At 39.8% G+C, this 13817-nt stretch overlaps 1 protein-coding gene across 1 annotated transcript in view; it reads left to right on the top strand.

Moving 5' to 3' along the window:
* The window catches only part of CTNNBL1 (catenin beta like 1), a 164111-nt gene that overhangs the window by 95367 nt on the left and 54927 nt on the right, over positions 1–13817 (top strand). Inside the window, exon 11 of the mRNA XM_068565617.1 lies at positions 11793–11974. Within this exon, the coding sequence (XP_068421718.1) occupies positions 11793–11974 (182 nt within the window). The remainder of the gene's footprint in view (positions 1–11792; positions 11975–13817) is intronic.

Below are 13817 nucleotides of genomic sequence, written 5' to 3'. Positions count from 1 at the left end.
TATTGGTTTTGTTCCTAATGAACATGTGAAGATCCAAACTCTATCGCAGTTTTATTCTTGTGATCCTTTACAAAAGGTTTTGTTGTTGCTGTGGTGGTGGTGGTGGTGCCTTTAAATTCTAGAACCTTTTCTTCTGACCTTCAGTCTCCAGATTCAACTGCAAGAGCAAAATGATAATGCAGATCTTTTAGAATTCAGCTGTGCTTCCTAATGGGGCTGTATCCAGTTTGTGCTCCAAGTTGCACACACAGATCTTGCTGTTGTTTGTCCAGCAAACATCCCTTTCCCTACTCACTGAATATTGCCATTCTCATTTAGATGAGTAATAGGAGTCTGCACCTGATCTCTAGGAATCAGAAAGATGCTTCAAAAGTACAAAGTAATGCTTCCAGCAGCCCTGCAGGCTGGTGTTACCTCTTCATAAATGGGAAAGTGCCATGGCGGAGAAGGCAGATGAAACTGAAGCAAGATTACCTGGCAGGAAATGGTGTAGGACCTATCTTTGAGCCCTTCCATCAACTTAGACTCATCCTGCCATCACCACAAGCATGATAACAAACATATTTATCATATCCGAATGTTTCCTTGTGCCCCTTAGTAATCCATAACCCCTCTCTCCTATTTCAGTGTTTTCAGGCAACAATTGATTTGCTTTCTGTCCATTATAGGTTAGTTTGCATTTTCTAGAATTTTATGGAAATGGAATTATAGTATTTACTCTTTATTTAGTAGGGCCTGTTTAACTCACTATAATTATTTTGAGATTCTGCCACATGTATCAATAGTTTGTCCCTATTTCTTTGTTAGGTAGTATTCCATTTTATGAATATATCACAGTTTGTTTATTCACTTGTTGATGGGCATTTAGATTTTCAGTTTTTTTGCTTTTAAGAACAAAGCTACTATTAATATTCATGTACAAATCTTTGGGTGGACATTTACTTTGTTTGATATTAATATAGCCACCGCAGCTTTCTTTTGATTAGTGTTAGTATAGTATATCTTTTAACGTGATGGTTTAACATGGTGGTTTATAGTTAAGTTTAAATCTACCCTCTTGTGGGTTGTTTTTATTTTTCCCATCTCTTTTTCTGGTTCCAATTTTTGCTTTGTCTGCCTTCTTTTAGATTCACGGTATTTTTTTATTATTCCATACTATTTTCTTAGGTGGCTTATTAGCTCTTCCTCTTTGCCTTTTTAGTGGTTGTTTTAAGGTTTATAGGGTACATCTTTAACTCTTCACAGTCTGTCTTCAAGTAGTGTTATATCATTTCAGCTATAGTGTAAGAACCTTACAACTCTAAGCTTCCATTTCTCCCTCCTGATTTTTGTGCTCCTGTTGTCACACGTTTTACTTCTACATATGTTATAAACCCCATTATGTACTGTTGCTCTTTTTCTTTAAGTGGTCAATTATCTTTTGGGTGTTTTTTTTTTTAATTTATTTATTTATTCTTGGCTGCGTTGGGTCTTTGTTGCTACGCACGGGCTTTCTCTAGTTGCGGCGAGCGGGGGCTACTCTTTGTTGCGGTGCATGGGCTTCTCATTGCGGTGGCTTCTCTTGTTGCAGATCATGGGCTCTAGGCACGTGGGCTTTGGTAGTTGCGGCATGTGGGCTCAGTAGTTGTGACTCGCGGGCTCTAGAGCACGGGCTCGGTAGTTGTGACGCATGGGCTTAGTTGCCCCACAGCATGTGGGATCTTCCCGGACCAGGGCTCGAACCCGTGTCCCCTGCATTGGCAGGCGGATTCTTAACCACTGCGCCACCAGGGAAGTCCCCTGGGTTTTTTTTTTAATTAGTTAGTTAATTAATTAATTAATTAGGCTGCATTGGGTCTTAGTTGCGGCATGCGGGATCTTCATTGCAGCACACGGGATCTTTCGTTGTGGCTCATGGGCTCTTCGTTGTGGCTCACAGGCTTCTCTCTAATTGTGGTGCGCAGGCTCCAGAGTGCACGGGCTCCATAGTTGCGGCGCGCGGGCTTAGTTGCCCCGCGACATGGGGGATCTTAGTTCCCCAACCAGAGATCGAACCCATGTCTCCTGCCTTGGAAGGCGGATTCTTAACCACTGGACCACCAGGGAAGTCCGTAAGTGGTCAATTATCTTTTAAAGAGATTTTTTGTAAAGTAAGAAAGAAAGTCTTTTATATTTACCCACATATTTGCCATTGCCAGTGCTCTTTATTCCATTGTGTAGATCCAGATTTCCATCTTGTATCAGTTTTTTTCTTCCCAAATGATTTCCTTCAACATCTCTTGTAGTGCTGGTCTATTGGTGATGATTTCTGTCAACTTGTGTATGTCTGAAAAATTACTTGCCTTCACCTTTGAATGATATTTTCACCAGATAGAGCATTCTAGGTTAATAGGCTTTTTTTTTTCTTTCAATACTCTGAGTGTTGCTCCACTGTCTTCTGGATTGCTTAGTTTGCAATGAGAGGTCTGCTTTCATTCTTATATGTTTTTCTGTATGTAATGTGTCTTTTTTTCTGGATGTTTTTAGGATTTTCTCTTTATCATTGATTTTGAATAATTTATGATGTCCCTTGGTGTTGTTTTCTTCATGTCTCTTGTGTTTGGTGTTCATTGAGCTTCTTGGATCTGTGAGTTTGTAGTTTTCATCAAATATGGAAAATTTTCAATCATCATGGTTTCAAATATTTTTTTTTGCCCCCATCCTCCTTTCAGGAACTCCAGTTACATGTACAGTTGGCCCTTGAACAACACACGTTTGAACTACATGGATCCACTTATACACAGATTGTTTTTCAATAGTAAATACTACGGTACTACATGATCCGCTGTCAGTTGAATCTGTGGATACAGAGGAACTGTGTATGTGGAGGAACCACGGATATGGGGGGTCCAAGTATAAGATACGTAGATTTTTGACTGTGCACAGGGTTGGTGTCCCAATCCCCACGTTGTTCAAGGGTCAACTGTATATTAGGCTATTTGAAATTGTCCAAGTACAGCTCGCTGGTGATCTGTTCATTTTTTCAGTCTTTTTTTCTTTCTGTTTTATTTTAGATAGTTTCTAATGTTATGTATTTGAGTTTACTCTTCTTCTACAGTGTGTAATCTGCAGTTAATCTCATCCAGTGTGTTTTTCATCAGACATTGTATTTTTCTTCTCTAGATGTTCAGCTTGGGTCTTTTTTATATCTTCCCTGTTTCTAGTTAACATGCTTAAGCTTTTCTCTATCTTCTTGAACATATCATATATAGTTATAATAACTGTTTTAATGTCCTTGTCTTCTAATTCTGTCATTTCTATTATTTTTACTAATGATTTTTTTTCTCTTTATGGTTAATGTTTTCCTGTCTCTTTGAATGTCTGAACACTTAATTTTTTTTTTTACTGAAATTTAGATTTTTTGAATTTAACCTGGATTTTTTTTTTTGGTATACTTACAAATATTCTTGTGTGTGTGTGTGTATGTGTGTGCTTCTTTATTTTTATTTTATTTTTAAATTTTATTGGAGTATAGTTGATTTACAATGTTGTTAGTAAATATTCTTGAACTTTGTTCTAGGTTCTAGTTAAATTAATTGGAAATAGTTGTTCCTTTTGAGGCTTACTTTTAAGCTTGCTATTAGGTGGGACCTAAGCTTGCTATTAGGTGGGACCAGACTAGCATTTAGTCTATGGCAAATTTAACTCATTACTAAAGCAGTACCCTTCTGAGTACTTTACCTGCTGCACTGGGAATTCACCAAGCTTTTCCACTGCAACTGGTGGGTACACAAACTATTCCTGGCCCTTGGTGAGCTCTAGGGATTGTTTCCCCCTTCTTCTTTAAGGTGCTTCTTTTCTACAGCTTTGGTTAGTTTCCTCATGCATATTCTGATCAATACTCAGCTGAAGACTCAACGGGTACCCTCTGCAGATCTCTGTGCAGCTCTTGTTTCTGGTACCCTGCTGTGTGAACTCCAGCCACAGTGGTCTCCCCAGACTCCTCACTGTGCCTCCTCCCTGCCCTGAGACATAGAAACTCTCCTACCAGCCAACTGGGCTCATTGCATGTGTTTCCCTCTCTCAGGGATTACTTCCTGTGCTACCTGATGTAAAGTATCTGAAAACCATTGTTTTGCATATTTTATCCTTTCATTTGTTTGTGTTAGGCATGGGAGGGGATGTAAATCCAGTCCCTGTTACTCCATCTTGACCCAAAGTGGAAGTCTCACAGTATATTATATACTGAAAAAAAAATACATTCTAAACTATATTTTCTTACCATTTATTGCTGGTAGATAGTAATGCAGTTAACTTTTGTGTTTTGATCTTTTATTTACAACTTTTCTGTGTCATGTATTGGTCAGCTTTTGTTGCAATAACAATCCCCAAATCTCAGGGACTCTCAATGGCAAATGTTTATTTTTTTACTCCTGGTACATCTATCACTGGCCATCTGAAGCTCTGCTTCACATCTTTATTTGGAGATTCAGGCTGAAGGAGCAGTGTTTAATGGGACATGACTCTCTCATGGCAGAGGGAAAAGACTGGATAATGCAATAAATCTTAAAACTTCTCTAAAGACACATATATTACTTACACTCACATCTAATTGGCCATAAAAAGTCACATGGCCAAACCTGATGTCTGTGGTGGGAGGAGGATGCATAAGCAGTGATGTGTTAGAGCTGGCTCATATAGGCTCATGAAAGCTGCTTGTACACCTCTCTTTCCAACACTGCGTTTAGTGATCATGTTGGTGACTTGAAATATACTATGATGGGAGTATTTACACCATGTAAATTGGCAAACACAACAAATCAGCACTTTTTTTCTGGAGAGCTAGCTGAACTTTTAGTTTCAAACCACTGGGTATATGCCTCTTTTAGAGAGTAGCGGTTAATAGTTGGAAGCAAGATTATTTTCTATCATATTTCTTTTTAGTAATTTGTTAACTTGTGTGTGTGTGTGTGTGTGTGTGTGTTTAAATTTTACTAGCTCTGACCTCTAGTGTTGCATTGAGTATGAGTAGTGATAAAGGGGGCAAACTTGTCTTGTTCCTGGTGGTAAAGGAAATGCATTTTGCCATTGAGTATAATATTTGCTCTAAGTTTTTTGGAGATAGCATTTATCAGATTAAGGAAACTTCTCTAATTGTCACGGATTTCACATAATTGATCAATCAATTTTATCAAATGCTTTTCCTACATTTATTGAGATGATCTTTTAATATTAATATAGTGAAAATTGCATTAATGAATATTCTGATATTGAACTAACCTTGCATTCCTGGAATGAGCCCATCTTTTTTTATGTTTTCTAGGATTCTGTATATTATTTATAAATATTATACCTATATGTATGAATGAGCTTGGCCTGTAATTTTACTCTCTCAGGAAAGTTTTGCTGTCAGAGGTTGTTAATTGTTTGTTTTAGCCTTATTAAATGAGTTGAATAATGTTCCTTATTTTTCTGTTTTCTATATGAGTTTAAGTAAAATTGGAACTATTTTGCTCTTGAATGCTTAGTATAACTTGATAGTGATACCTTCTGGACCTTGAGTTTTCTTTGGGAGGAGATTTTTAACTAGCTCTCCATTCAGATTTTTTTGTTTTTCTTGAGTTGGGGAAAATATATTTTCCTAGGAATTTGTCCATCTCACCTGTTTTCCAAGTTTATGGCATAGAATTATTCCTTTGTTCCGTTGTTCTTAATGTCTGCTATATCTGTAGTTTTCTCCCTTTCTATTGATTACCATTATTACTTTTTTGTGCCTTTTTTTCTTGATCATTTTTGCTAGAGGTTTGTCAATTTTATTGGTCTTTCTAAAGAACCAGATTGGACTTTGTTGATCCTCTTTATTAGAGTTTGGCAACTAAAGACCTGTAGACCAAATCTGGCTGAGACCTGTTTTTTTATGGCCAGTAAGCTAAGAACCTAAGAATGGTTTTTATACCTTAAAAGCGTTATAAATATTTTAACACACACACAAACACAAAGATGCCACAGAGACCATACGTGGCCCGTGAAACCTAAAATATTTTCTGTCTGACCCTTTACATAAAATTTGCCAGCCTGCCAGCCTGTGCTCTCTAGAGTCTTGGTTTTTTGGTCACTGATTATTTATCTTACTTCACTGTCTGCTCAGCCATTCTGTGTGAGGTTTCTCTGCATATCTAGCTCACCATAGTGCTAGAAACAAAAATCTTACCTCTGTTTTCTACATATTTGTTTCATTTTCTAGCATAGGCAGTCAAGTAATGGTTGGTACCAGTAGTTTATAAAAAATGGATGGGAATAGCAATTGAAAAAATGTATCAAGCAATATAGAAGACCACCATTATTCTATTTTAGTGGTGGAATATCTCTTAGCATTGCCATAGCACCAGTGTTCTTTGGCACTGTAGTTTGAGAGCAGCTATGAACTTAGTCATATTGATCTTACTGCCAAATTCATAGAAGTCCTGGAAACCGGATAGTGATATTATATTTTGGGAGCTAAAAGGAACTTAATCATGTACATTGTAAAGCAAACAAAAATGATCTCATATGTCATTATCCAAATTTTTTACCAGAATAAGTTTATGGTTCACAGTATCTTTTAAAGAATGCCTATCACTTTTTTTCCCTCCTTAATTCCTCAGTCTCTTTTGGCCGGGGAGGGAGTAGACTTTACCTCTTTTACTTGTCCTTCAAATAAGTTTTCCCCAAGGTTTAATCCCTCTTTTCTGCATATTTTCTGCCCCCTCTCAGGGTAATCTTCACATCATAGGTTCAATTACTAACCATAGATATAATTATTCTTATACATTTCCTTCTATTTTTAATCTCATTCCTGGACTTCAGACCCATAAGTCTAAGCTGGACATCACTGCCACGTCTCACAGGCACCTCATGTTCAATCTAACTCAACTCTTTTCACTCATAGCACTCATAGTCTGTTACTTTGCCTTTCTTATCAGTGTCTCTACCTCTAATGCATTTCCCCTCTTTCTTCTGCTTCTTCCCCTCTCCTCCCCCTATACTGTCCAACCCACTGTGGCAAGTGTGATCTTTCTAGTACACAAAATCAGCAGGCTTCATTTTTTGCTGCTGCCCCTCGTGCTCTTTATATTCTAGCAGTACCATGCACCACTTCCCTGAATGTTCCATGCTTACTCATGCCTTTGCGTATGCTGTTGTTTCCTTCTGCTTGAAATACCCTTATCTTTTTTGCCTGTCTGGGAAAGGCATCCAGTGAAGCTTGGTTCAGGCATCGTCTGCTTTGTGAAGCCTCCCTGACTCATAGTCAGCCCTCCTTCCTGCATTCATGTTCTACTTTGTATACACCTCCATTGTAGTACTTGGCTCTTCATTGTCTGCACATCTGTCTCCCCTGTGAACTGAGCTCCTCAGAAGCATGAGCTGTGCCTCTCTCTACATCCTCAGCTTAATAACTGGCACCTATTAGATGCCTCATAAATATTATATTTGATGAAAGAACAAAAAAATTATACTCAGAATGCATGTTCATTACAAAAGTATTTCTGTATAATAAAGAAGAATAAGCTAATTAAAGCAACAACAGAAACTTCCCACTCCTCACCTTTCCTTCTCATCAGAAGGCTCACCTGGGCAGAAGAGGGAGCAGCAGGTGACTCTCAGTCATTTCCCACAACCACCCATGTTATAGAGGCCAGCGTTCACATTGGTCCTGGCATGATCGACAGCCCGATGAACCCAGCCAAGACTAAGATAAACTGCTTGTCCTCGAGTAGAATAAATATTTCAAATAAAGTCAACCCAAGAAAGGCCAAACAGCTATTGATTGCTAAAAGCCTGAACTTGAGCCCAGTGAGTATTCCAGCATTCACCTCCACGCAGCTTGCCTGATCAATATGCAATTACTGCCGCCTTTAAACGTGTCGTACACTGCCTACCTGAAGAAGGGTTTTACTTTTAAGATCTTTTGTTTGCTGAATTTGCTTAGGCAGGGAAAAAAAGACACTTGGCGAAACCAGCGTCATTTACCTTTAGCATTTCATACAATTCTGTTATATGTGAAATGGTTTGAATGTATGCTGCATGGTAACGGAAGGTGCCCTGTTACATGACTGTAATTCATTTCAAGAGGACTTTTTCTGAGTGACTAAACAGTAAAGATATTGTATTTCAGTTTCCTAATTTCTGCTCACATGGTTATCTGCCCTAGCCATAACCTTTGTAAATTTAAGTTTGTAGAGTAGGATGCTCAAGTCCAGCTGCAGTGAAAACAAATATATTATTTGTCTACTCTCCTTTTAGAATTTCATCTTGGTGCAAAAAAACCCTTCCTATTGAATTTAGAAATTTATTTACCCTGCTCCAGATATTTAAGATTTCATGTCTCACAAATATGCCTTTCTCATACCACTGCAGTGATCAGAACTCTGTCGTTTTCACTTACACTCTTGTCATATTCTCTTAAATATGCTTCCTGACCCCAAGCTCTGTCGCTCCAGTCCCTTCATCACACTACTGCCAGGTTAAGCTTTCTAAAATCTATCTGTGTAGAGTCCTCCTTTTCTTGAACATTTCATGGCTTCTCAATGTCAACAGCATGGAGCCCAGGTTCCCTGGCAGCACATCTAGGGCCTGTCATGACCTGTTCCTGCCCACCTCCCCTTAGTCATCTTCTTAACCCCTGGTCATTCAGAGCTACTTCCAGTTCCCCCAAGTGGCGTGTTCTTACAGGCCTCCTGTACCTTTGCCCAGGTCGCTTACCCACCACTGCCACCAATGTCATGGCTCTCCCTTCTCTGCCTGACAAACACTCATATTTCAGACTCAGTTCAGATGTCACCTTTCATTTGACACCTTCACAGATTTCTCCTTGATAAAGTTAATTATCTCTACCTCTCACCTCCTTGGACTTAAATTTCTATTGCTTTGGGCTGTTGAAATTATTTTTATTTACCTGTTCTTAAATTGGCTAAAGACAGGGAGCTTATAATTCCTAGCAGCTCATGTTAGTGCCTGCTGTATGGAGGCAAGTGCTTAGTAGAAGCCTTTTTTTTTTTTTTTTTTTTCTGTTAAACTCAGTAGTTGGGTTGAATGTCATTTGTGAGTATCTTGGATTGTTTTGATTGATTTGTTTATTCCCCATAGCAAGGGGAATAAAGGTAGGAATATTCACAATACATCCTTGATCTTTTGAGGTTGGCACCAAGTAGGATGGCCAACTATCTCGGTTTGCCCAGGACTGAGGGGTTTCCCGGGATGTTTTACTTTCTTTTCAGTGCTAAAAATGGAACAGTCTCAGGTATACCAGCATGGTCTAGCACCAAAGGCACTGTCAGCAAGCTTTTTATCTACTCTCCTTTCCTCCACTCACTGGGACCCAATCCTGGCTGGCTATTCTGATCCAGGATAGCATGCTTTGTCATCATTAACACTTTAATAGTACATACAAAAATTAACTCAAGGGCTTCCCTGGTGGCGCAGTGGTTGAGAATCTGCCTGCCAATGCAGGGGACACGGGTTCGAGCCCTGGTCTGGGAAGATCCCACATGCCGCGGAGCGACTGGGCCCGTGAGCCACAATTACTGAGCCTGCGCGTCTGGAGCCTGTGCTCCGCAACAAGAGAGGCCGCGATAGTGAGAGGCCCGCGCACCGTGATGAAGAGTGGCCCCCGCTTGCCACAACTAGAGAAAGCCCAACTAGAGAAAGCCCTCGCACAGAAACGAAGACCCAACACAGCCAAAAATAAATAATAAATAAATAAATAAATAATGTACTTATCCCTTTAAAAAAAAAAAAAAAAAAAAATTAACTCAAAATAAATTAAAGATCCAAATGTAAGAACTAAAACTAGTAAACTCTTAGAAGAAAACATAGGTGTAAATCTTCACGACACTGGGTTTGGCAGTGGTTTCCTTTTTTTTGGCCACACAACATGGCTTCTAGGATCTTAGTTCCCGGACCAGGGATTGAACCCAGGCCACCGCAGTGAAAGCACCAAGTCCTAACCATTGGACCACCAGGGAATTCCCTGGCAATGGTTTCTTAGCTATGACACCAAAAGCTCAAACAGCAGAAGAAAAAATAAGTTTTGTGCTTCAAAGGGCACTGTCAAGAAAGTGAAAAGATATCGCCTAGAATGGAAGAAAGTATTTACAAATCATTTATCTGTTAAGGGACTTGTATCCAGAATAAAGAACTCTTACAACTCAATAATAAAGATAGTTAAGCTAATTTAAAAATGGGCAAGGGGCTTCCCTGGTGGCGCAGTGGTTGAGAGTCTGCCTGCCGATGCAGGGGACACGGGTTCGAGCCCTGGTCTGGGAAGATCCTACATGCTGCGGAGCAACTGGGCCCGTGAGCCACAATTGCTGAGCCTGTGCGTCTGGAGCCTGTGCTCCGAAACAAGAGAGGCCGCGATGGTGAGAGGCCCGCGCACCGCGATGAAGAGTGGCCCCCACTTGCCGCAACTGGGGAAGGACCTCGCACAGAAACGAAGACCCAACACAGCCATAAATAAATAAAAAATTTAAAAAATGGGCAAAGTATCTGAATAGACATTTTTCCAAAGAGGATGTACAAATGGCCAATAAGTACATGAAAAGATGCTTGACATCATTAGTTATCAGGGAAATGCAAATTAAAACTAGAGTGAGATACCATTTCACACCCACTAGGGTGGCTAGAACCAAAAAGTCAGATGATAAGTGTTGATAAAGATGTGGAGAAATCAGAACACTTATATGCTGCTAATGGGAATTTTAAATGATGTAGCCCCACTTTGGAAAAGTCTGATGGTTCCTCAACAGGTTTAAACATAGAGTACCATATTCCCTAGCAGTTTCACAAAGTAGCCCCACTTTGGAAAAGTCTGATGGTTCCTCAACAGGTTTAAACATAGAGTACCATATTCCCTAGCGGTTTCACTCCTAGGTATACATATGTCCAAGAGAAATGAAAACATATATCCATACAAAAACATGTGCATGAATGTTTATAGCAGCATTATTCATAATAGCCAAAAGGTAAAAACACCCCAAATGTCCATGATGGATGAATGGATAGATAAATGGTGACATTTCCATACAGTGGACTATTATTCAAGCATAGAAAAGAATGAACTACTGATACATGCTACAACATAGATGAACCTTGAAAACATTATACTAGTGAAAGAAGTCAGTCACAAAAGACTCTGTATTGTATGATACCACTTAAATTGAAAAGTCCAGAGTAGGCAAATCCATAGAGACAGAAAGTAGACCAGTGATTGTTTAGGGCTAGGATGGAATGGGGAGGGTAGAGGGATGGGAGCTTAAGGGTAGAGGATCTCTTGTCAGGGTGATGAAAATGTTCTATAATTGACTATGGTGATGGTGGCACATATCTGTGAATATTCTAAAATCCATTGAATTGTACATTTTAAATGGGTAAGTTGTATGGTACGTGAATTATATCTTGATAAAGCTGTTAAAAAGAAAGAAAAAGGAAGAATAGGTGATCCATAATCCTACCACCTTGAACATGTTCGTATCTTGATCTATTTCTTTCCAGTCTCTTTTAATGCATATGTTTTACATAATTGAGATAATGTTTCATACAGAATTTTGAATATTATCTTTTGTGCTTATCATTCTGACCATAAGAACTTGTTCATTCTACCACATACTCTAATTGTTAACAAGTGTGTAATATTCCATGTAGGTATACTATAATGTGATAATTTTTTTACTGGTGGACATTTTAATTGTTTTGTTTTTATTTTTCTTTTTTCCATTGTAATGAGTATTGCAGTAAATACACCTTTTTTTTTTTTAAGACTAGAACACACTCATGAAAACCTCTTTTGTTCCCAGAGAAAAGAAGATCTCCCGGAGCAGTGCCCTGAAAGTGCTGGACCATGCCATGATTGGACCCGAGGGCACAGACAATTGCCATAAGTTTGTTGATATTCTTGGCTTACGAACCATCTTTCCCCTTTTTATGAAATCTCCCAGGAAGATCAAGAAAGTGGGAACCACTGAGAAGGAGCATGAAGGTAGGGTTCACTGGAGAAGTCAGCCTAATGAAGATGCATTAGGAGAAATGGGGGGCAATGAGAGCTACTTTGAAAAACTCTGTCATGCAGCTGAGGAGTTGACTCTTAGGCGGAAGTGTGCTACCTTTTTCTTTTTTACCTGCTTATTTTCTATGCATGGAAAAGCAACCCAGAGAGAGACCCCTGATCACTGATGGCCTTTGTTGCACTGGTTCTCTGCTTGTTTGAATCCTAGTGGTTCCATTCCCTTCTGACCTGTGAATAAGTCTGTGGGTGAAGGTTTTGTTTTCTTCACTATAATTTGTAGCGAGGAGTTTCTCTCATGGAAGACCCTTTTGAAAAGAGTAATGAGGTGGCAACACATGTCACCGCCAGAGTAGTGCTTTCATGTACTTCTGTATTAAAGTGTGATTCAGCCACCATCAGGAATTGCCGAAATAAACTATTTACAGCCCAGGTTCCCCTTTTTATGTTTCTCCTCCCTGACGGTGCATATTCCCAGCAAAATGCCATGAATTGCGGTGCTGTAAGCAGAGTAGTTACTGCTAGGCCAGTCTCTTCCTGCTGTTGTCTAGTGGCCTGCTGCATCCCTCTCCCCAGTAAATAGCCGCAGTGCAATCTGGAAGGCCCTGGATTTATGAGCATTGACGGTTCTGTTGGAGGCTAACAGATACTTGCACCAGGGAATTTACATGGTTGGGTGGTTATTTTAAAGTATGGGGAGGGTGCTAAGAGGGGGACGAGGAGGTGGTGTGTGTGAAGGACGAGGACCTGGGCTGATTGGCTGGCTAATTTGGTTGTCTTGTCACAAGTTAACATCTGTCCCATGGTTTGATTTTTTTTCATCATGATTAGTAGAACGGCATAGGTATCTGCAGGATCTTTTGCATTCCTTACCCTCCTAGGTAAAAGTTAGGGAGTTCCTGTCTATCACTTCTCAAATTGACTTGACTTAGTCTGTACCAACTTGGAGTGGCTAAAGGTGAAGGTGATGCCTTCAGTGGTCACCTCCAGTGATATCTTCTCTGATGAAAGCAGCTCTCCAGAGACAGCAGGAAGTCTGGCAGGGGAAGAACTATGGACTAGAGATGTGAGAACATGTAGAGAGTTCAGTTCACCTCAAACCGGATACTGACCAAACACCAGCTGTGAAGCCTACTGCTGATCTTTTTTCTTTCCTCAATGGAAATTCAGCAAAATGAGGCCATGGGAGAGGGAATGGGTGGTATTGGAGATCGAGGAGATAAAATTTTGGAGACAGTCACTATTCATTGAAAACCTGCCACATTCCTAGTGCTGCTGCATTATATGCTATCTTAGTTGGGCCTTACCCATGAAGTAGATGGTGGTATCCTTGTTTTTTAAGATAAGGAAATCAGCTAAGAAAGGAACCAAGCTGTGGTTCTACAGCTAAATAGCTGTGTGACTTTAGACCCTTTGCTTAACTTTTCTCAACTGCGTTTTCCTTCCTGCTCTGTAAGATGCAGAAACTAGACTAGTGAATTAGAAGCTCTGATATCTGTACCTTAAGATCCTGAGGCACAGGCCCTAGTTGTCAAGGCTTTGTCCTATAATCCAGGAAACTCCTCGAGGACTGTGGGTGGCTGACCTGCTGGGTTGTATTGAGAGGCTTGATGCTACATTTTGAGCATGCTTGAAGAAAGTGAAGGAAAACAGCCCTTAGCAGGCTCTTGCTCTGTGTGCGTGGCGCTGAGAAGAGAAATGACAGATTCAGTGAGCAGCTGTTTTCCTTCTGAAAAATGTGCCTGGTGGCGTGCTGGTAACAGTACATTTGCTTTAGAGTACCCACATTAGGAATTTGATAACATTATATTAGTGAGGG

Source organism: Eschrichtius robustus, chromosome 16 (genome assembly GCF_028021215.1).
Source record: "Eschrichtius robustus isolate mEscRob2 chromosome 16, mEscRob2.pri, whole genome shotgun sequence".
Taxonomy (NCBI): domain Eukaryota; kingdom Metazoa; phylum Chordata; class Mammalia; order Artiodactyla; family Eschrichtiidae; genus Eschrichtius; species Eschrichtius robustus.
Note: the sequence above shows the minus strand (reverse complement) of the source record. Positions and strands in the feature narration are given on the sequence as shown.